At 50.6% G+C, this 21576-nt stretch overlaps 1 protein-coding gene across 2 annotated transcripts in view; it reads right to left on the minus strand.

Annotated features, from left to right (window-relative positions):
- Positions 1–21576, minus strand: part of Cep104 (centrosomal protein 104) — a 50921-nt gene extending 29345 nt beyond the window's left edge. Inside the window, exons 1-12 of one of the 2 annotated variants that reach the window (XM_008852677.3) lie at positions 21544–21576; positions 16490–16641; positions 12296–12469; positions 11843–11981; positions 9612–9674; positions 9243–9328; positions 7226–7394; positions 6682–6840; positions 5511–5738; positions 3607–3804; positions 2455–2622; positions 1755–1928 (exon numbers count right to left, since the gene is read on the minus strand). In XM_008852677.3, the coding sequence (XP_008850899.1) occupies positions 1755–1928; positions 2455–2622; positions 3607–3804; positions 5511–5738; positions 6682–6840; positions 7226–7394; positions 9243–9328; positions 9612–9674; positions 11843–11981; positions 12296–12469; positions 16490–16602 (1671 nt within the window). In that variant the 5' untranslated portion in view covers positions 16603–16641; positions 21544–21576. Of the gene's footprint in view, positions 1–1754; positions 1929–2454; positions 2623–3606; positions 3805–5510; positions 5739–6681; positions 6841–7225; positions 7395–9242; positions 9329–9611; positions 9675–11842; positions 11982–12295; positions 12485–16489; positions 16642–21543 lie in introns of both variants that reach the window. The other variant, XM_017803054.2, reaches the window with a different exon arrangement.

The following is a 21576-nucleotide window of genomic DNA, read 5'->3' on the forward strand; positions in this document are numbered from 1 at the left end:
GCAGGAGCTGCTTCTGACTAGTGTTGCGTCTCCTCATTCGTTTCCCCTGAAAGTCTGAGTTTCTTAATGACACTAGATCGGAGATTCTTCATGTTTCGAGAAATAACAAAAGTTCTGAGAAGGATGTGCCCACGCATCAAGTTTTATATAAAATCTTTGGGAATTCTTAGATCTTTCTCATGCCCAGACGTGGGGCTGTAGCTCCAGGGTTCCTAAAGTAGTTAGTTGTGTGTGGTGGTGCGAGCCTGCACTCCTGGGGCTTAGGAGGCTGAGGCAGGATGACTCTAGTTCAATGTCAAGATGGGCCTGAGCTGCATGAGACTTTGTCTCTAAATAAGAAAAACCAAAACCAACTTCCTAAACTAGATGAATTCATCAGATAACTTAAAGAAAACAAAATGGATTTTCACAAGACATACATCTGTGTGTCAAAAACCTTACATCTAGTAATTTTTCTCCCTCAGCCTACAGGTTAGCAGGCCTGATGAACGAATGAAGACACTAAAACGGTCAAGTCTGTTTTCCTTTTTAAATAGCCCCTTAGATCAGCATATTTATTTTGTGTGTGCATGTATGTGGGTATGTGTGCCACAAAGCCTGTGTGGACAGTTTGTGGGAATGGTCCATCTCATGGACTGAACTCAGGTTGTCAGACGTGATGGTGCCAGGGGTCTTTGACCCACTGAGCCATCTCAATGGTCCTCTCTTTTTTATTCTTTTAAATTTTTTCAAAGTTTCCCTGTAGCCCCAGCTGGCCTGGAACTTGCTATGTAGACCAGGCTGGCCTTGATCTCATAGATTGGCCTGCCTCAGCCTCCTGAGTACTGGGATTAAAGGTGTGCGCCACCATGCCCGGTGTAATGGCCCTTTCTTTTTTCCATGAGAGTGGTGTGCATACATATCTATGCATGACTGTGTGTGTGTGGGTGCATTTGCAGGCCCACGGTTGATGTCAGGAAATCTTTCTTAAGCTTGTTCTACGTTACTATTTTTCAGGCAGCATCTCTCCATCAAACCCAGAGATGATCAATACGATTAGCCTTGTGGCCAGCTAGCTTCGTGGATCCTGCCTCTGCCCTCAAGGCTAGAATTACAGATGGGCTGCCAGGCCCACCTGCTACTGATGTAGGTTCTAGAGAGCTTGCCTGCATAGCATGTGTGTTAACTATTAGGCCATTCCTCCGCCTATGCATTTATTATTTTATTTCCAAATTCTCTATTGTAATATAGCATTTATTTATGTTTTTATTATTTGGTCTTGAGATAGGGTCTCTCTGTAGCCCCAGCTGACCTGGAACTCCCTACGTAGACCAGGCTAGCCTTGAACTCACAGAGATCCACCTCCATGCCTCCCGAGTGCTGGAACTAAAGGTATGTGCACCACACCTGGCAGCATCTTTTTATATCTTTTTATTTAATACATATGTCGGAGCGGAGACACACGGGAAACATAAACTGCACATGTGGAAAACTCAAGCCTAGATACGCAGGGTGTGGTGGCTTACGCCTGCAATCCAAGCACATGTGAAACTGAGGCCAGCCTGGGCTATGTGGCGTGTCTGAGGTCAGCCTGTGCTACAGAATGAGACCCTGTCTCAAACAAAAAAAGTTCATGCCTAGACAGAGTTCATCCCTCTCAGCACAAGGAGAGCGTGGTGGGGGTGTCGAGGCTCTGGAGCAGAGGCGGAGCCCTGCAAGGCAGACCCAAGACAGCTGAGGGAAGGGGACGGGGGACTGGGACAGACCCTTCAGACCTGAATAAAGTTCACAGCCATGACTCGGAGGCGGGCAGAAGAGTCTCCGGTTCTGGCAAGTAGAAGGGGAACAGCCCTCTCCACACAGTGCGTTGTTTCCACTTTACTCAGCTTGTGCTTGGGAACAAACTGGGTGATTATCATTTTCAGCAACTTCAAGGATGCCAGGAAGACCTGAGGGAAAGAGAAAACCAGATGAGCCACTATGGTCGGACTTCAAGAGGAAGCACAAAGTTCACGACCAGGAACGGCTGTCAACACCACACTGAAAATTACACCTTGTCTGAAGGCGGAAACTGCTTCCAAACACAGCAGCTCACAGCTAGAGGAAACCTGCTCTTATCACTGGGTCAGAAAGCTCAGTGTTCCCTCAGCAGGCAGTGTGGAGCTGCAGCGTGTGCCTGCTTTGTTTACTGTGGTGCTGGGGATGGAACCCTGGGCCCTGCTCAGGCTGGGCCAGCTCACCACTGGGTTGCATACCCAGCCTTCAACTGCTCTTTTAGAATGCTCATTCTAAGGCCCATGCAGAGCTCCCCAGCCCCTCAGGTCTCTGTAGAACAGCAGAGGCCATGCAAGGGCAAGGACGGGCCCAGCAAGGACTGAACCTCACAGTCTACCATGGAGTGCAGGATGCAGCTCCTCCTGTAAAACTCTCCTCCCTGGCCTCACTGCAAGGCGGGGATAGCTGTCCATGACTCACTGAGGTCACGATGTCCTTTATGGCTCTTCTAATGAGGAAGACAGATGCTCTCAGCATGTTTTTTAAATCCTCCTTCGGGGTTCCAACAGGCATCTCCATCAGCTTCTTATACAAAGCCAGAAGCGCGTCTTCTCGGCAGGACCACATCTTGGAATATGCCCCGGCCACCTGCCAGGAAACGGGGTCTTGCTGTGCTTCGGGAGGCAGTGCGTCCTCCACTCCCACGCCCGTCCCAGACTGTGTCATCCTCAACTTTAATTTTCTGGTAAGATGCCCTCTTCTGAGGGTACCGTGTCCTCCATGTAAATACAAGCCAAGTGTGGTGGTGCACACCTTTAGCCCCAGCACTTGGGAGGCAGAGGCAGGAGGCTCTCTGTGAGATGGAGGCCAGCCTGGTCTACATAATAAGTTCTAGGCCCCTGGGGCTACAGGGAGACCCTGTCTCAAAAAATAAACAACAGGGGCTGGAGAGATGGCTCAGTGGTTAAGAGCACTGGCCGCTCTTCCAGAGGACCTGGGTTTGGTTGCCAGCACCCACACAGTGGCTAACAATCCTCTGTAACTCCAATTCCAGGGGAACCAATGCCCTCTTCTGACTTCTGTCAGCACTGCATGACATGAATGCACTTACATACATGCAGGCAATATATTCAGACACATAAAATAAAAATAAATAAACACCAGGCATGGTGGTGTGCACCTTTAATCTCAGCCCTCAGGAGGCAGAGGCAGGTGGATCTCTATGACACTGAGCCACCCTGGTTCACATGGTGACTTCGGGGGGGGGGGGGCTGTGACTAGGGAGACACTGTCAAAAAACAATCAACAAAAAGACCAAAAAATAAATAGGGGCTAGAGAGATGGGTAAGTGGTTAAGAGCACTGGCTACTCTTGCAGAGGACCCGGGTTCAATTCCCAGCACCCAAGTGGCAGCTACAAACCATCCATCACTCCAGTTCCAGAGGATCCAATGCCCTCCTACCTTTGTGGGCACTGCATGACAGACACACATACGTGTCTGCAGGCAATACACTCATAACATAAAATAAAAGTAAAAATATATTTTTAAAACATGTTGAAAAATGAAACAATGGCCCCCCCCCCCCCCGTGCACATGTGTGCATGTGTGAGTAGCTTTGTTTTCCATTTTACCAAGGTTTCTCCTAGGGCGTCGACGGCAGAGCTGGCTTCCCTCAAGGCCTTCTCGGTCAAGGGCTCAGGCTCTCCCGAGATGCCTCCTCTCTGAGCGTCACCGTTGTCTGCCTCCTTCACGTCTGGCTCCACAGGTGCTTCTCCCGGCTGCTTTCGAGTAGCAGGAAGGGGCCGTTCATCGTAGGGCAGGGCCTCCGCCTGTAGGAGCAGAGAGGAGAGCTGGGGGTGGGGCTGCTGGGTGCTGTGCCCAGGCTGCCTCCCACCACAGCTTGCTGGGCCTACTGGGTGGAAGGTCTAAAAGTGGCATCAGGTGAGAATGAGTCCTCCACACGAAGTGTAACTGGAGGAATTAGGGGAGGCTCTCCGTTCCTGTCTAAACTCAGATGTAATTAGATAAAAGCCACAGGAGCGAGGCTCAGACACTGTTCACCACAGCCACTTCAGCTCAGCTGACCCAAAGCACGAACGGGAGGGTCACAGGCTATTACCCCGACAAGTCTGCGCATACTTAGTTCACTGCGTCCAGTGATGCACACCTTCATTGCCAGTGGCCTCAGGCTTAAGCAGGTCTCCACAGAAAAGGAATCCTTAACACACTCCTCTGCGGTGTCCTGTGGCCAGGCAGCTGCCATTTGAGTCCTCACACCTCCCATGCCCAACACACGCCAGGCACAGTTCCTGGTGCCCAAACAGCAGTGATCGGGATGGACTTGCCTGCACGGCCTTCATCCAGTGTACACACAAAGGCACAGACTTAACGGGGAGGGCAAAGCAGGAGCGGTTCTGATAGGGCTCTGAGGCAGCCTGGTGACCAGTCTCCATTGATACTGAGACACGTGAGTGCACACATGGAGATGATGGCATGGAGACCAGGCCACAGGGTGTGGGACACGTGAGTGCACACATGGAGCGCAGGTGGCTCCGTCCTTCTCTCCCTGCATGCTACTCAAGAGCTCTAGACAGAATCAATGGCTGGTCAGCTCAGGGCCTTACTCTGCTGCAGCGGCTGCTTCAGAAACTGACCCACCTGGGATGAACTGAGGACTCCTTAGAACGGGCGTGCTCTCTCAGATGGCACGATGTGCCACTGTGACAGGCACCCCTAGGGCTGACAGGGAATTGAGGGAGTCAAATGATAAGAAATTGGGTGTCTGATGACACAGTTGAGCTTCTCAATCAACCTAATCCTGAGACCCATATGACCTGTTGTGTGCCTGGTTATAACAGTCAATAAAAGGCCAGTTTGACTTAGGTTTTCTGTTGTGACAATCTTCTAACAGGCTTAGTGACCATGGGCACCCCACTGAGATGCCAGGTGGTCAGTTTATGTATTGGGGAACTCATCACTTATTTTGAGTCCGGGTCTCACTATGTAGCCCAGACTGGCTGTGGGCTGGCAGCAGTCCTGCCTCAGCTTCTGGAGTGCTGGGATTCTGGGTGTGTGCCCATACCCAACCCCACATGGGAGTCTACATGTACCCACACCCAGCCCCACATGGGAGTCTACGTGTGCCCACACCCAGCCCCACATGGGAGTCTACGTGTACCCACACGTAGGCATCAGACAAATGCTCTCCTATTCCTTGAAACAGTGCTTGACGACAGATATCCTTTCTTACAAAGAAACCAGAGGCTCAGAAGATGGCTCTGGGAGACCACTGGTGGCAGGTGGACCCAGAGGGCCTGGCAGGCTGGACTGTGGACACCCACTCAAGGGTTATAGTCAATAGGCTTTTGCTTGTGCTCTGCCGTAGCCTGTGTCCTGGCTCCCTCCTGGGTGCAGGAAGCAGGGCTGACCACAGGGCGGGCATGAACCCATGCTCTGAATCAGTAACCAGCACAACCCTGGTCCTCAGTGATGCCTGCCGGGCAACTGTGCACCACTGTGGAGTGGAGTTACTTACGTGGCTCCTTGGTGCAGGGCCTGCGGCAGGCAGGGACTGGTCCACAGCTGAGTGCCGAGGAGATGATGTCAAGGTACGCGCCGAGGGCTTTTCTTGGAGGACAGAGTCCACAAATGTGTCTTCTGCTCCCATCTCCTCTGGTCGAGGGAGTGAGGGCACTGGCTTCCAGTGGTGAGGACTGCTGGGATGTGCGAGGGGCTGGGGGGGCAGAGCAAAAGGCCTCCGCAACTGGAGGGAACGAAGGGCGTTAGACTTCGAGGGCTGTGACCATCTCAGGCCGCCTGTCTCACCCAGGGTGAATGGCTGGAGCAAGGCCATGCTGGGAAAGGAACCTTGGCATGCCAAGAAGTCTTGAAGTAAAGTTTTGGAGAGCAGGACAACCCTCTTGAGTCCCAGGCACACGGCACCTCTGCAGCTGTCCCCACATGGTTACAGCATAGACTACAGAGCAGCCACACAGCCTTAGCACAGCATGGGTGTTTGTGCATGTATCACAAACACATCTGTGCTAAGAAGCACAACAGTGGGTGGGGGCACTTGGGCCAGACTTAGGCAGGCCTGGGCTCAGAACTGGGTCCTGTTCACAGCTGGTCAAGTGATTCTGCACAATGTGAACAGGCTGAACTGACCAGCAGGTATTCTGCCCAGCTTGTTCCCAGGACAGCAGAGTGGGACTCTTACTGGCTTGCTTTCACCTGCCAGGAAGGTGGGCATACCGTCAGTGCATGCCAGCCTGAGACTGGCAGTCAGAAGGGCAGGGCTGGGTGAGAACTGGCAGCCTGCGCTCACCGTCAAGCCTGCACTCCCTCACCTGCCACGGGGCCATCACCTGCCCGTGTAAACTGCAAAGACAGAGACAGAGTGCCCTGCTGGAAACTTGTCTCCACCCCAAGACTATTCCAGGAAGTCCCACACCTGTAGGCATGTAGGGCAGGTGTCATGCCTCATACACAGAGAGGGGGCCAAGAGGTCCTGGTAAGTGGCAGTGCCCTGGCCTTCCTGACTCTGCAATACTCCTCCTCCTCTACTGTGAACTGTGAAGGTCCTAGCACCGCAGAAAGCAGCCGGCCACACACAGTGCTGACACCTGATACACCTGCAAAGCTCGAGCCCAACTTCTGAGCGGGGACTCAGTCTCTCCCACCTGCCCCCGACCGCGGTACATTCTGACCTCCAGCTCGCCCTGCAGGAGGCCGTGCAGTTCCAGCTGCTCATACACCTGGGCACGGTAGCGTGCCATCTGCTGCTTCTTCTCCTTGGCCAGGTCATAGTCTTCCTTTTCCACTGCACAACGCTTCTCCACCTCGTAGCGCCCTAGGCGCTCGCCGACCTGGAGCACAGAGGGGGCATTTGCTCTCATCAAATTCGATGACTCTTCAAGTGTCAAGATAACGGCTGGAGTGGAGCCCTAGTGACAGGTGAGTGACTGTGTGTGTCCTGTGCAGGGAAGGACAAATGTGGGAGGAAGAGGCCTGTGCTGTGTGCTGTCTCAGCGCCTGGGTATTCAGGAGCTCCACACAGGCAGAGACAGCCCAATCCAAGGAGCAGCGACACCTCGCCTCGTACTGTCGTCATCACCTCCAAGGTGCTCACCTGTCCTCAGCTCTACCTGGCAGAGCCCTCTGACCCCAAGCCTGTTCCACAGCCTCTAGGAACTGAACCCTCCACAGGGATGGCAGTGGCAGGAACCATCCCAGGTGAGGACAGGGAGGTACCTTCTGCAAGTCCGCGATGGCCTGCTTCAGCTTCTTGGCGTGGTCGTAGCGCTCCTTCTGGACAGCTTCCCGCTTTTTTTCATCCAGCCTGCGGATGATCTGGGCTACTTCAGGGTCTTGGTACATGTCGAATGCCAAGTCATCAAGTGGAGAGATATAGTCAGATCTCCTAAGGAGAGGACCCCTTCAGGTCAGGAGAGCCCTTAGAACTCATGCCGAATGAACTGGTGAGGAAAGTCCCTTCACATAAGGGAGGCTCGGAGAGGCCGGTCAGCCTGCAGGCCATGGGTTTTCAAGTGGGAGTGACCCTGCTCCGACACTTGGCTGAGCTGCACCTCAGGCCGGGCCTTGGGTATACTTATTTATCCACTTACTCCCTCAGGTGACTGCCCACCAAGAGCAGACTCTAGGCCAGACAAGGCTGCAGGCACTGGGGGCACTGCACGTGAGCCAGGCGCCGATGGGAAACCAAAGGAATGGAGTGAATGGCTGGCCAGGCCTGAGCCCCAACAATCAAGAGTGTGATTTGGGGCCATGGTGGAGTTCAGGCACCTGGATTTATAATGACATGTCAGTAATTTAGATTAACACTAAAGGATTATAATCACCACCATTGGGCTTTTGTCTCAAAACATTAGTAAATGATCTCAACCATAAAGTCCCATAGAAGACAAGAAAAATCTACCTTTTCAGTTACCTGAACTGCCTATGTCTGATTATTACCTCTACTCCCCTTAATTCTATAGTATGGCAATCACAGACTCTGTTCCAGGGATACCCAGTGCAGCATTAATGTCTAAACACCCCACAGAGACTCAGAGGACAAGTTTTAGTCTCACATCTGCTGTGTCAGCTGCAGGGGGTGAACCAGCCACGAGCTGTGGCTTGTGTATTTTACGTACAGATAATGTTTAGTTAAATATTATTTGTCATGAAGAATTTAGTAGCAAGACTATAAATGAGCTCAGATGGGACTCAGGAATACCGCACATTATGCATCTGCTTCTTTCTATGACTTCCCCAGGCCTTGAATAGGGCGCTGGGCTGGTAGCTTGTGACTGGGATAGTGACATGGCTCTGAATATCCCTCCCATCCCTTCTTGTAGGGCTGACAAAGCAGTTCTGTGTGTGGCTTCTACGACGCAGGTTGGCTATCTCTAGCCAATTGCACATGATAATGTAAGTCAAAGTCGCTTTGCCACTGATGTCCCCCAAATGAATAATGAATACAAAGACTTCATTTGTAAAAATCTCTCTCACACACACAAACCAAGTCCCATGGTACCCTAGTCAGAATTCCTGGGATGGGATCTCAGTAGCAGCATGGGGGGAGTGCACATCTCCACTTGGGCAGGACCTCAAGGGCCAAAGGCCAAAGACAGAACCTCCCAACAATGAATGCCAGTGTGGGGCACTCGCACAGGCTTCTCATAGGCCCCTCCCTCTGTCTTCACAGAACTCCAGGGGCCCCACCATCGGGGTGGAGGTGGAAGTCCTTTGGAGCTGTATGCCCTGAGCATGCCACTTGGTTCGCTCTGTTCTACAGGCTCAGACCTGAGGGAGGACAGAAACCACGGTGCGGCCACTGGGAAGGAGCTGACCAGTAGTGATAGAGTCGTCTGCTCAGGTTCCTCAAGTGTTCAGAATGGCCGTCACCAGAGGTAAGGGTACCCTTGGCTCTCCAGCAGGCCCAGTGCCCTGAGAAACAGCTGGACATGGTGGACAACTGCACAGCTGTTCCTATGCAGCCTAAGAAGTGCTTCCTGACAGGAACCATCACTAACACTGGAACACACACAACAGGGGTGTCTCCAAAGGGCAGCTGTGTAGGTGGGCCTACACAATGGCCTTGACCTTAAAATGGATGCCAGTCTGACCAGTGGCTTATCAGCTCTAAATGAACCTGGACTTGCCCAAACCCAGAATTCCTTGGAAATGATTTAAGCCTTTGGTAATTCTAAGGAGATATGGAAGCATCTTTTGGGGGAGGGGGCAAGGCGGGGAGGGGTCATCTTACCCAGCGTAAGTTCCTTCTAGGGCTGGGTCCTCGGGATTGTGGGGACTGTGCCCAAGGTAATGGTCAATCAGCTTCTCTCTAGAGGTCTTTTGGAACAAAACACCTTCTTAGAATCTCAGCAAAGAAGGAACAAAACAAAATCTCGACTTTATGATTATTTGATAGAAAACTGTGAGCAAGGCATAGCAATCCTAGTTTTTCAGAGAAGAGCTAAAATTCTTGAGTACCAGAAAGTAAAAGCTGCTAAAATCATCTGACAGTCATTGATTAGTTTTATAAGGTTTTACAGTGATACAGTTTGTGACAAAATAAGTGATTCCCTCCCACAGAAAAACCATCTTCCTTAGGAATGAATCTTCCCAAACTTACAAAATTGTTTTCATCACCGAAATCTGCAGGGTCTCCAATGATATTTATAGCAACCAAAGAAACCTAAGAAATAGTTAAAGCAACAGAAATGAAGTATAATATGTTTGAGATGCCTTAAAACCTTTAACAAAGCCAGCCCTGTAGTGTTATCATGTAGGATGCTGTCTGTCCAAGCGCAGGCTGTAAAGTGCTATACATCACATAAAGAACTATTAGGGGTTTTGGGGTTTTTTTTAAGTCTTTTTGAGACAGGGTCTCCCTGTAGCCTCAGCTGGCCTGGAACTTACTGTGTAGACCAGGCTGGCCTTGAACTCACAGAGATCCACCTGCTGCTGCCTCCCAAATGCTGGGGTTAAAGGCGTACGCCACCACGCCATTTTGTTGTTTTGAGACAAGGTTTAATGAGGCAGCCCCAGCTGGCCTGGAATTCATTGTGTGGTCCAGGCTGCCTTGAACTCACAGGGATTCACCTGCCTCTGCCTCCTGAGTACTGGGATTGATGATGTCCCCCAGTACTGGCAAAAACTGTTAGGTTTTAAACAAACACATAAACTAATGTTCTAATGCTAAACGCTAATCTCCAATTTTAACTTAGTTTCCTGATGAGCCCTGCACTCATGGCCAACTGTGGAGCTCCACAGCCACGGCTCAGTGGTTAACACAACTCAGTTAACCCAGATGGAAGAGCCGTGCTCCTCTTCTCTCCCCCATCATGTCAGCCTGCGTTTCTGGCTCATCCTTACTGGCAGACACATGCAGATGGGGTGGAAGAAGGAGAGGTTAGGATTCCTACTACTTCCTGTGAGGTGATGTGCTGGGAGCACTCTCCCTTCACGGCCCGATACAGAAAGCTGACATACTGGCATGAGTTGATTCCTCTTGGCGAGGCAGGAAGGGGTGTAAATGTTTGTGCAAATGAGTGTTGTACACACCTGATTTACTTTCCTAGGGTGGGGAAGGGTACTATGGATTGAACCCCAGCTTTGAGCACGACAGGCAACTCTACCCCTGAGCTATATACCAGCTCTGAGTTCCGATTCAAGATGGGATGGGCAGGAGAGTGAAGAAGCGTGAGCTGCCAGGCGTGGTGGCGCATGCCTTTAATCCCAGCTCTCAGGAGGCAGAGGCAGGTGAATCTCTATGAGTTCAGGGCCAGCCTGGTCTACATAGTAAGTTCTAGGCCATCTGGGGCTACAGGGAGACCCTGTCTCAAAAAAAGAAGCACGAACTGGGGAGGGGGGAATGCTGCTGGCAAGCTGGCTTGATTGGCCCCCCAACAACCCAGAGAGTTCCCCTGCTGCCAATGCAGCAACTACAGTTACACAGGATCTGTGTTCTAGTACATTAAAAAAGGACAGAAATGGTGACTTTAGCCAACAGTGTCCCGCCACTGCATGCACCAACACAAAAGCTTTCAAGAAGTCCTTGTACTCTTTTCATCCTGAGTCTTGGTGGTGGCCACAGTGGCTCTTGTGTGCCAGAGCTGCGTGCCCCATATCCAAGCGCCCAGAGCTGCGTGCCCCATATCCAAGCGCCCAGAGCTGCGTGCCCCATATCCAAGCGCCCAGAGCCTACGTGTGGGAGAGGCTGGCTTCACACAGCAGCAGTTACCCACAAAGACTGTTCTAGTGGGAACACCACGACTACTCATGAGAGAAAAGTCAGCCAAGCATGTTTGCTCACAGGGGCGGGTGGGGGAGGGGGTATGGTGTTAGAGCCAATTTGTTCTTCTTTTTTTTTTTTTTTTTTTAAATACCTTATTTAATATTTTATTATTTTACGTGTATGAGTGTATTGCCTGCATGTATGAGTGCACCCGCGTCATGCAATGCCTCGGAGGTCAGAAGAGGGCTTCGGATTCCCCTGGAACCGGAGTTAAGGACAGTTTGTGGCCGCCATGTGGGTGCTGGGAATCAAACCTGGGTCCTCTGCAAGAGCAGTCAGTGCTCTTAACCGCTGAGCCATCTCTTCAGCCCCTAGAGCTGATTCTTGAGTGCATTCAATCTTTTTTTTCTAATTTTAATTTTATGTATATGAGTGTTTTGCCTGCATGTATCTAAGTGCACCATGTGTGTGCAGTGGCCATGAAGGTCAGAAGAGAGTGTCGGATCCCCTGGAACTGGAGTTACAGATGGTTGTCAGCTGCCGTGTGGGTGCCGGGCACTGAACCTGGGTCTCTGCAATAGCAGCCAGGGCTCTAGCCACTGAGCCACCTCTCCAGCCCATCTTACCTGGTTATATATGTTGTACTTGTTGGCATGGTTTTGGTGAAAAATGAGTTTAAGAAACTGCCCCACTGCGTCCACGTAGACAGACTTGAGTTCCCGGGCTTTGCAGCCTGTCTTTTCGTTGTCACAGAGAGAGACATAACTGAAAGGGAGAACAGGGCTGCAGCGCGTGCGCTGGCCATGGCCGACCCCACGCTGCTCAATCCAACACATGCAACAAAAACCTCAGCCTGGGATGAACCGGGAATTGTTCAAGGTCAAAGTCTGACCCGTGTTCTCGAGGAGTGCGCCACCTGAGCCGCAGTCGCTGCTAGACTCGCAGACAATACCGCTTACTAAACGTGACAGGTCTGAGGCAGGTGTTACGAACACCGTATAGGACCCAAAGGAGCGATCCCTTGTTCCCGAGGGCTGAGGAAGATACCACTGGGCTGAGCGTTGCTGTGTCATTCTTACCCCAGTCTGCGGAAGCGCTCTGCTTGGTACGGCATGAAATACTCTGGCAAACTTTCGCTAATGTAGAACTCGATCTTACTGGAAATCATGTACTGGTGAGCGAGGAGCTGCAGCTTCCGTATCCGACACCTCTCCACCATCTGGAGAACTATTTCTTGTGGAAACTGGCAGAATCTGAAAGGAAAACCACTGTGGTCTTCTGAGCAATGACTGCAGACTTCCTGCCCCCTCTGCTTTGAATGGGAGGGGGACGGTGCGGGGGGGGGTAGATGGTGCGGGGGGGGGGGGGTGTGTGGCCTGGAGGTCCCACCCAGGAGGTGGTGTGGCTCCCTCACTGCTACTGTTCTCTTCAGGGGTGGAACTGAGGACTGGACCTAAGGCTGATTGTTCCTTCTGGCCACCTGCAAACCCCACCTTGGGCAGCTAGGCCAATGGTTGAAGTGGAACTTCAACTTTACTCAGAGACAGACAAATCAGTCCTCCGGGGCTATACCGGTAAGTGGGCAAGGCAGAGCCAACTCTTCTGTGTGGAAGGATAGCACCTGTTCACAGGACGCCAAGGTGTCACACCCAGAAGGTGACCGCTGAGCATGCTCAGTGCTTGGGGAAGGCATGCTCTGGTGTCATTCAGAAGTCACACAATGCAAGAACACCAAGCGAGACTTGGCCAGGATAGCACTTTTGTCAGCAAGCGGCCCGTGACGCGCAGCATGGTCACGACCTAGCAGCAGAGTATGATGCTGACGCGACAGTGCTGACATGTATAGAGTGGCAGACAGCGTGGGCATGTGGAAGCAGGGAGGGGGCAGGACGGGGGCCGTTGGGAAAGGCCCTTCCCTCCACACAGATCACCATGATTGTGCTTTGTGACCCTTGGGTGTGTGCTGCCATGGTTGGTCAGGACTCTCTTAACCACATCCTACCCAGAAAACCCATGCTGGGGTGAGGTTCCTTTGGGGCTCTTCCACAGAGTGGAGCTGCGCACTGCAACCCTGACACCCTCCTGCACCTAGAAGGGACACAGCTAGCCTGGGCATCAACCACGAGGCTCTGAAGCAAGGGATCCACACCATGTGACGTCGGGGCTGCAACTCCCAGGCTTTCCCAGCATTACATCAAAATTGCTGAGGTTGTAGGGAGACAGCGAGGAACACTGGGAAATGACTCGGTTTTGAGAGACACTTGGCCTCGCTCACTGCTCCTCACTGGCTTCACACACCTTTGACCCACACTACTAATGAAGGGTCTTGTGTTCTGGTTTGTAGCGAGACCATTCTAAGCACAAAGACAATCTGTCATCTAGTACTTGTCAAAGAGAAGTTCTGCATCTTGGACTGAACTTCCTGCAGCGCTGACCAAATGATCGCACTTCAGTGCCGGTGGAGGCCGCAGATTTGCAGATCCAAAGCCTAGTCAGTTTATCTTGGGCCATTTTTAGCCCTAAATAGTCACTCCTTGCCCACCTCTTTTCTGACTTAACATCTTAGATTAAAAAACCTTTAGGAGCAGATCTTGTGAGTTCAAAGCCAGCCTGGTCTACACAGTGAGCTCCATCCAGGCCAGCTGAGGCTACAGGGAGACCCTGTTTCTAAAAAGACCAAAAAACAAAACAAAACAAAAAACACGAAAACCCCTTTAGGATGTATTAACAAAGCCCTGGCTCCCACCAACCAAAGGCTAAGAATGCCATCAGCTGCAACTGAGGCCCACAGCTGAGATCTCTCTTACACTGTATCCACCTCCTTACTGTGTCCACCAATGTATTCGAAGTGTCTTCATTTATGACTTTCCTTTGTTCTGTTACTATAAAAACTTCATGAAACTGCTTCCACACTGGAACATGGAATTTGGGGTAATCTGAATCTGTGTTCCTAAGCCATGGTCACTCATATTTGGATCTAGAATAAACTATCTCTTATCCCATTTAAGGTAAGAGTTGTGCTTTTGCATCGACATACTAAAAAAAAACAACAAAACTTTAATGTTAAAAAGTCCATACGGGCTGGAGAGATGGCTCAGCAGTTAAGAACACTGGCTCTTCTTGCAGAAAACCCAGGTTTGAATCCCAGTACCTACACAGCAGCTAACAACTGTCTGTAACTCCAGTTCCAGGAGATCCAACGCCCTCTTCTGTTCTCCAAGGGCACTGCATGACATGGGTGCACTTATATACATGCAGGTGTAACACTCATACACATAAAATAAAAATAAATACATAAAATTTAAAAAAAAAAAAACTTCACACTTCTTAGAGAAAGCTAAGACAACCAACAGGACTTTGATTAAAAAAAAAAAAATCTTTCAAAGAAAGGGATTGGGATTTGAACCTCGGCCCTCAAGGGCAGCTAACAAACAGTTCCTAGAGAAATCAAATACCTTTGGGCTTTCTGTAAAAGGCCTGCATGTGTCTACCCTTAAAAGATATAAGCTTCTTTTTTGTTTTGAAGTGCTAGGGTAAGGGCCTTGCACACCTCAGGGTAAGCTCTCTCCCACTGAGTTACACTCCAAGCCTCTGGTCCTTGTAAGACACACTGGCAGGGACAGATGGCTTTGATAAAATAATCTGGAGGGCTGGAGAGATGGCTTAGCAGTTAAGAGCACTGGCTCTTCTTCAAGAGGACCCAGGTTCTATTCCCAGCACTCACATGGCAGCTAACAACCCTCTGTAACTCTAGTTCCAGGGGGATCTGATGCCCTCTTCTGGCCTCCACAGGTACTAGGCATGCACATAATGCCCCCAATGAAGCTCAAATGTGCTTTTGGTATATGTGAATGGGGCTTGATTAAGGTATCGGCAGATATGCTAGAGTTAAAATGGGGTCCTATGAAGTGGGGTCCAATAGGGCTGGTGTCTTTTTTTTTTCTCTTTTTGGTCTTTTTGAGACAGGGTCTCCCTGTAGCCCCAGCTGTCCTGGAACTCACTATGTAGACCAGGCTGGCCTTGAGCTCACAGAGATCCGCCTGCCTCTGCCTCCCGAGTGCTGGGATTAAAGGTATGTGCTATCATGCCCAGCAAGGGCTGGTATCTTTCCAAAAAGAGGAAAAGGGTCTGGAGGTATTCCTCAGAGGTATAGTGTTTGTCCAGTATACAGAAGGCCAGGCCTGGGTTTAATCTCTAGAACCACAGACACAATGTAGGCAAATACTCATATATACAAAATAAAAATAGGGGTTGGGGATTTAGCTCAGTGGTAGAGTGCTTGCCTAGCAAGTGCAAGGCCCTGGGTTCAGTCCTCAGTTCTGAAAAGACAAAACAAAACCAAACCCTAAAGAGAGAGAGAGAGAGAGAGCGAGAGAGCGAGAGAGCGAGAGAGAGAGCGCATAAAATAAATGGTATTTTTTGGTCCTTTTGAGAAAGGGTCTCTCCATAGCCCCAGCTGGCCTGGAACTCACTATGTAGACCAGGCTGGCCTTGAACTAACAGATGATCCGCCTGTCTTTGCCTCCCAAGTGCCACCAGGCCCGGCTAAAAATAAATAAATCTTTAAAAAATTCTTTACCTGCTGGACTTGGTGGTGCATGCCTTTAATCCCAGCACTCGGGAGGCAGAGGCAGGCAGATCTCTGTGAGTTCAAGGCCAGCCTGGTCTACATAGTGAGTTCCAGGACAGCTGGGGCTAGAGGGAGACCCTGTCTCAAAAAGACCGAAAAAAAAAAAAGCTTTACCTTTAACCTTCAAGGAATGAACGGTAGGACAGGAGCAGCTAGTGAGGAAGCCCTCTGCCCTGGGAATGCCCACGGGAGGGAGTGAAAGCACCATCCTTTCCAGACAGAGGGAGGCAGGAGACCACTGAAATGGGGAGCTTGGGGTTGGGGAGACTGGGGGTGGCTGGGGGCAGGGGTCTGATCTTGCCAGGAGCACATGGACTGGTAGGTGGTGGGGAGACGCTCACCACCAACAGCCCTGGCACCATGAGGAAGTGCTGTTCCATCACCCCGTGTGGTTTACCCCCTCCACCCCCAGCTCAGGCTGGAAGGGAAGGAGGTCCTGTCTGTTGGGTCCCCCTGGACACTCCAAAAGGAAACAATCGCTTCAATTTCAGATGTGATTCACATTTAGCTCTTATGGAGACGCAACAACATGGCCGATCAGAAGTGTGCTGCAGATTTACAGGTCCATGAGAGGAATAAAATTCAAGGACACGCACTCTTTGGACCCTCATATCTCCCAGTTCGTCCCTCAGTGCAGCCTTACCTTGGTGACCTCCACCCACTGACAGTCGGTGCGTGGATCATTAGTTCCCGGGCACTGAAGCCATCTTCATGTCCAGAAGAGCTGACCACTACAAATCCAACCTTGTGGGGCATTCTGTGCTCTTGGGCTGTTTAGAAGAGCTGAGAAAACTTCTGGGAAGACATTCACCAAGGGAAGATGTAGGGTTAGCTCAGGTCTCGCTAATATACGAAGTAATTCACAAAGTACTCAGAATTTCCCATCACTTTGAAAAGACTACTTTTTCTAGACTTTTCAAACACCTTTTTTTTTCAAAGACAGGGTCTCCCTTGTAGGCCCAGCTGCCTGGAACTCATTACATAGACCAGGCTGGCCTTGATCTCACAGAGATCCGCCTGCCTTTGCCACCCAAGTGCCAGTGCTGGGATTAAGGCACCACCAGGCTTGGAGATTACCAAACACTTTTTACAGACATTCTACTTAAAGTACCATTTAAACCATCTTGATTTCCCCCAAATATTTGTTCAAAAGTCTGACTTGTGTTGCAGATAGAATTATGTCCCCTAATGAAGCTCAAATTCAGCTTTTGGTACATGTGAATATGGCCTGATTGGGGTCTTTGCAGATATGACATAGTTAAAATGGGGTCCGGTGCGGGGGATCCAATAAGGCTGGTATATTTTTTAAAAAAGGAAAAGGGTCTGGAGGTACCTCAGAGGTATAGTGTTTGCCTAGCATACAAAGGCCGGGCCTGGGTTTAATCTCCAGAACCACACACACACACACACACACACACACACACACACACACACACAGAGTCATGGACTGAAAAAGACAGAGACTGGAGATATTCAAGGAAGGCTAAGGATGGCTGGAGGGAGCTAGGGGAGGCAGGGCCCAGCCCTGAGACCTCCACCACCTCCTTGATGCTAGCGCTCTAGCTCTGAAATAAAGTTCTGTTGCGTAAACCAACCGGTCTTTGTCAGTTTTTGGTAAGCTACGAAATGTCTTTTAACACTGGCTAAGAAATGAGCAAGTAGTAATCAATACCTTGGGAGTGAGAGCCTAACTTTTAGTGTGACGGCAATCTCCACGGGAAAATGTGCACCAGGAGTGTTCTAGTTCGTTCTTCACTGCTGTGACAAAACACTCTGACCACTACCAACTTGGGGAGGAAAGGGTTTATTCAGCTTACATCTCCTGGGTCACAGTTCATCAGGGAGCCCAAGGTAGGAACTCAGGGCAAGAACCTGGAGGCAGGAGCTGGAGCACAGGCCATGGAGGAATGCTGCTTACTGGCTTGTTTCCCTTGCCCCTGCTCAGCCTGCTTTCTTATGCCACACAAGGCCACCTGCCCAGGGGTGGCACCACCCACAGTGGGCTGGGCCCTCCCACAACACTCAACAATTAAGAAGGTGCCCCATGGACATGGTCACAGGCCAGTCCAATGAAGGCAATTCCCCAATTGAGGCTCCCTCTACCCAGGTGTGTCAAGTTGACACTAAAGCATCCAGTACAATGAGGAAAGCAGGACCCACAGGTGCTGAGACCTGACTCGGGGTATTTTAAAGTACAAAGAACAACATGGACCGAGATCACTTGCTGGCTCCGAGGTACTGATAGGATATGAAAATCCACCCAGATGCCCAGTAGGTTGGGGTACCTTCCTCACACCCTCCACATCAGCACAAGCACTTCTCAGTGTCTCTGCTGAACCTAGAAGGGCCCTTTCCGGAGGTGGGAGAGGAGGGAGAGGAGACAGGAGGCACCCCTCAGAGTCCTAGGTGAGGAATGGTTACATGGACTCCAACAAAGTCTTCTCAGCAGCCAAGTGGAGGGAGAACACGGAGAGACTTAAGTGTGCACGTTTTCTCGTCATGTGCACCAAACATCCAAGTCAGAAAATGCTCTTAGTTACATGCCAGGGCTTGGGCTCAGTCCTTGGCACAGGAAAAAAAACACTTTGGAATGAATGATTCTTTCAATGCTGTGATTTTTCAGTGAACAACTTGGATTCCAGCTCACTGCTGTCACTGAACATGGCTGCTATAATGTCAACTTTGCTGTGTGGCACCCATGATGGAAATCAACACCCAGTGTGAGCTCTCCTCTGGGGACTCTGCCCTTGCTGGGGCCCACTGGTACAGTCTTCACCCATCTGTGCTGGGTATTTTCCTCTGATAATCCATGAATTCCACATTCCTCCACAGTGAGGTCTCACGGACACCAGAATGTGGCCCAGAGGGGACTGATGACAGTCCCAAAACTGTCTTGTGACCACAAAGAAGAAGCTTTCTTCCCAGAGACTCCTACCATTAGAGTCCAGGGCTGCCGAGACACCAGGTGGGGCTAGCTAATCCAGGGCAGCACGATTGACCTGTGACTCAGACACAGCCATTCTGGGAACCCACACTGTTCATGCTGTCCAGGTCACTTTTCAGTTACCAAGCCTATCAAACAGCCACCAAGGAGGCCAAATGGGACAAGATGACTCCAGGAGAAATTCCTCTAGAGGAGATACTGAGGGGTCTGTGAAATAGTGTTCCTATTGACCTCAGACATATGCTTGGTAAATTTAGCCAAACTGTGGACATGTATGCCAGGAGAGCCTTGTCTCATGAGAAAGTTCACGCAGGAACTTCATGCCTGCTGAGGAGTTGGTCTGGAATGCTGCTGCTCCCCTAGTTTCTCAGGAGACACCTTTATCTCTCAAGGTATGTTTTGGTGGTACTGTTACCCTGGTCATTATAGTTTAGTAAACCGCTATATTCCAGCCTCTGTATTATTATCTACTGTTCTGTAAGCATTCAACTGCAGCTCTGATGAGCATGAGAATGAAAACTGAGCTGCGTGTGCTTCTGGCACTCGTGTGCGGATGAAGGAGTAGGAGTAAGAAATAAAACCACGTGTCCCCTGGTCTTTCCTCAGTTCTGTGCAATCCATTCAGGACACCAATGACTCTCTCTTTCAGAGCTAACATGTGAAGATCACATCCCGCAGGAAACGTGGCTCTTCCGAACGTGTGCTTGATGCGTAGACGAGATCTTTTCTTACTTTCACTGGGAATTGAGGAGGACCACTTTAAAGCGGCCAACGACTGGCTGGCACTTGCTGTTTCTTGGGTTGTAGGAACAGAAGCATTAAAAATACAATGTAGGGGGCTGGAGAGATGGCTCAGCGGTTAAGAGCACTGGCTGCTCTTGCAGAGGACCCGGGTTGGATTCCCACCTGGCTATCAATCGTTTATAACTCCAGTTCCAGGGGATCTATGCCCTCTTCTGGCCTCCATGGACAGTGCACGACACGGGTGCACTCACACACATGCAGGCAATACACTCATACACATAAAATAAAAAAAGAACTTAAGACACTATCAAAGATCCTACACGAAGCTCTCTGTGGAGGACAGTGAAGGACTTAACCCAGAAAATAACGAAGAGCAGTACAAAATCACAGCTGAGTGATCTGATGCACCTTGTCCTCACAGCTCCACCTGCACTCCCGGCCTGGGCCAGAACTGCCTGGCCTGCAGCTCCTCCTCTGACCCACAGCTCTTCCTCTGACCCACAGCTCCTCCTCTGACCCACAGCTCCTCCTCTGACCCACAGCTCCTCCTCTGACCCACAGCTCCTCCTCTGACCCATGGGACCTACTCTCCTAAGTCAAGGAAGTCCTGAATCTGCAGCTAACTTCTTAGCCGAGACACCGCCCCTTACCATACACCACTGTTGTGGTGTGCCAGGACTTACTGAACGTAGCCGTTCTTCCCTATCCCTATTCCAGACAGCGACAACCGCCCTGGTGCCCCACCTAAGTTCCAACCAGACAGACATTCTTCAAACCTGACTTCAGTCATCTCTGCCCAGGAACTCTTGGTAGGAACTAAAGTGCCAACTCCACCCTGACCCACATCACTGTCCCCACCCACACTTGTCTTGAATTTTATGTCACACTTCATTGACACTTAAGGGTATGCCTTCTCCACTTCTCCAACCCTTTGATCATCTTTAAGAGTAGGGCCTGTCTACTTGACAACTACTCTTATCCTGGGCTGGGTCTGAGTCTCTGAATTTAACCAATACCCTCTGTGATGCACTAAGACTTATGCATAGAATATTAAAGGCAGGGGCTGGAAAGATGGCTCAGCGGTTAAGAGTACTGGCTGCTCTTGCAGAGGACCTGGGTTTGATTCCCAGTACCCACATGGTGGCTAACAACCGGCCATAAATCCAGTTCCGGGGGATTCGATGCCCTCTTCTGACCTCCCAAGCTTCAGGACATGCATTCAGGCAATACAATCGTACATATAAAATAATAATAAAAAATATTGAAGTATCTACAAGTGTATTCCCAATAAACCCCCAAACAAAGCACTGACTGGGACTGAAGCCCCCTGGCAGTGTGGAGGAACATTAGGGCCTCAATGTGAGTACCTGGAGAAGCATTTCTCTTTAGACCAAGCCCCGCTGCAGTCCACCTCCTACCCCGCCCCTCTGATTAACCTTCTGGTCACAGGACAGCCTTCCAGAAAACACTCTCCAGACTTTTGGATCTGTGGAAGCTCGGTTACCAGGGGCAAGTGGGATCCCAGCTGCCCCCGGGGCAGCCCTAATTCAATAAGTGTCAGGCGGCGTTTCTCCCCAAGTGCAAGTACTCTCTCCCGCCCTCACTATACAGTTTTTTAACTATACAGTTTAGTAACTGTAACGAAGCCGAAACTCAATGTAGCAACTTCCACACATTGTGTTACAAGGAAACAAAAATGTTTCCAGTTTTCTTTCCCAGAACGGGTAAAATTAACACTATTAAGGAACTACTGGGGTCAGGCACCTTTAAGGACCGAAAGGCCTGACTCCTCAACCTTAACGTGTACCAAACCAATAACAAACGAACAACAACAAAAATCCACAACACGGATCAAAGTTTAACGTATCCGGGGTCAAAGCCACAGCCCTCGGTCCTCGGATCAGCGGCCCCGCTCGGCCAAGCATCCAAGAGGGCAAGGCGGGGCTCGAACCCGAGTCCCGACGCCGGGGCCTGCGCCCGGCCGCCCGCGTCCCCCAGGCCCGCGGTACCTGCTCATCACCGAGGCCGCGCGCAGTCGCCGA

This window comes from Nannospalax galili, unplaced genomic scaffold (assembly GCF_000622305.1).
Source record: "Nannospalax galili isolate Female #2095 unplaced genomic scaffold, S.galili_v1.0 scaffold806, whole genome shotgun sequence".
In the NCBI taxonomy this organism is placed as follows: Eukaryota; Metazoa; Chordata; class Mammalia; order Rodentia; family Spalacidae; genus Nannospalax; species Nannospalax galili.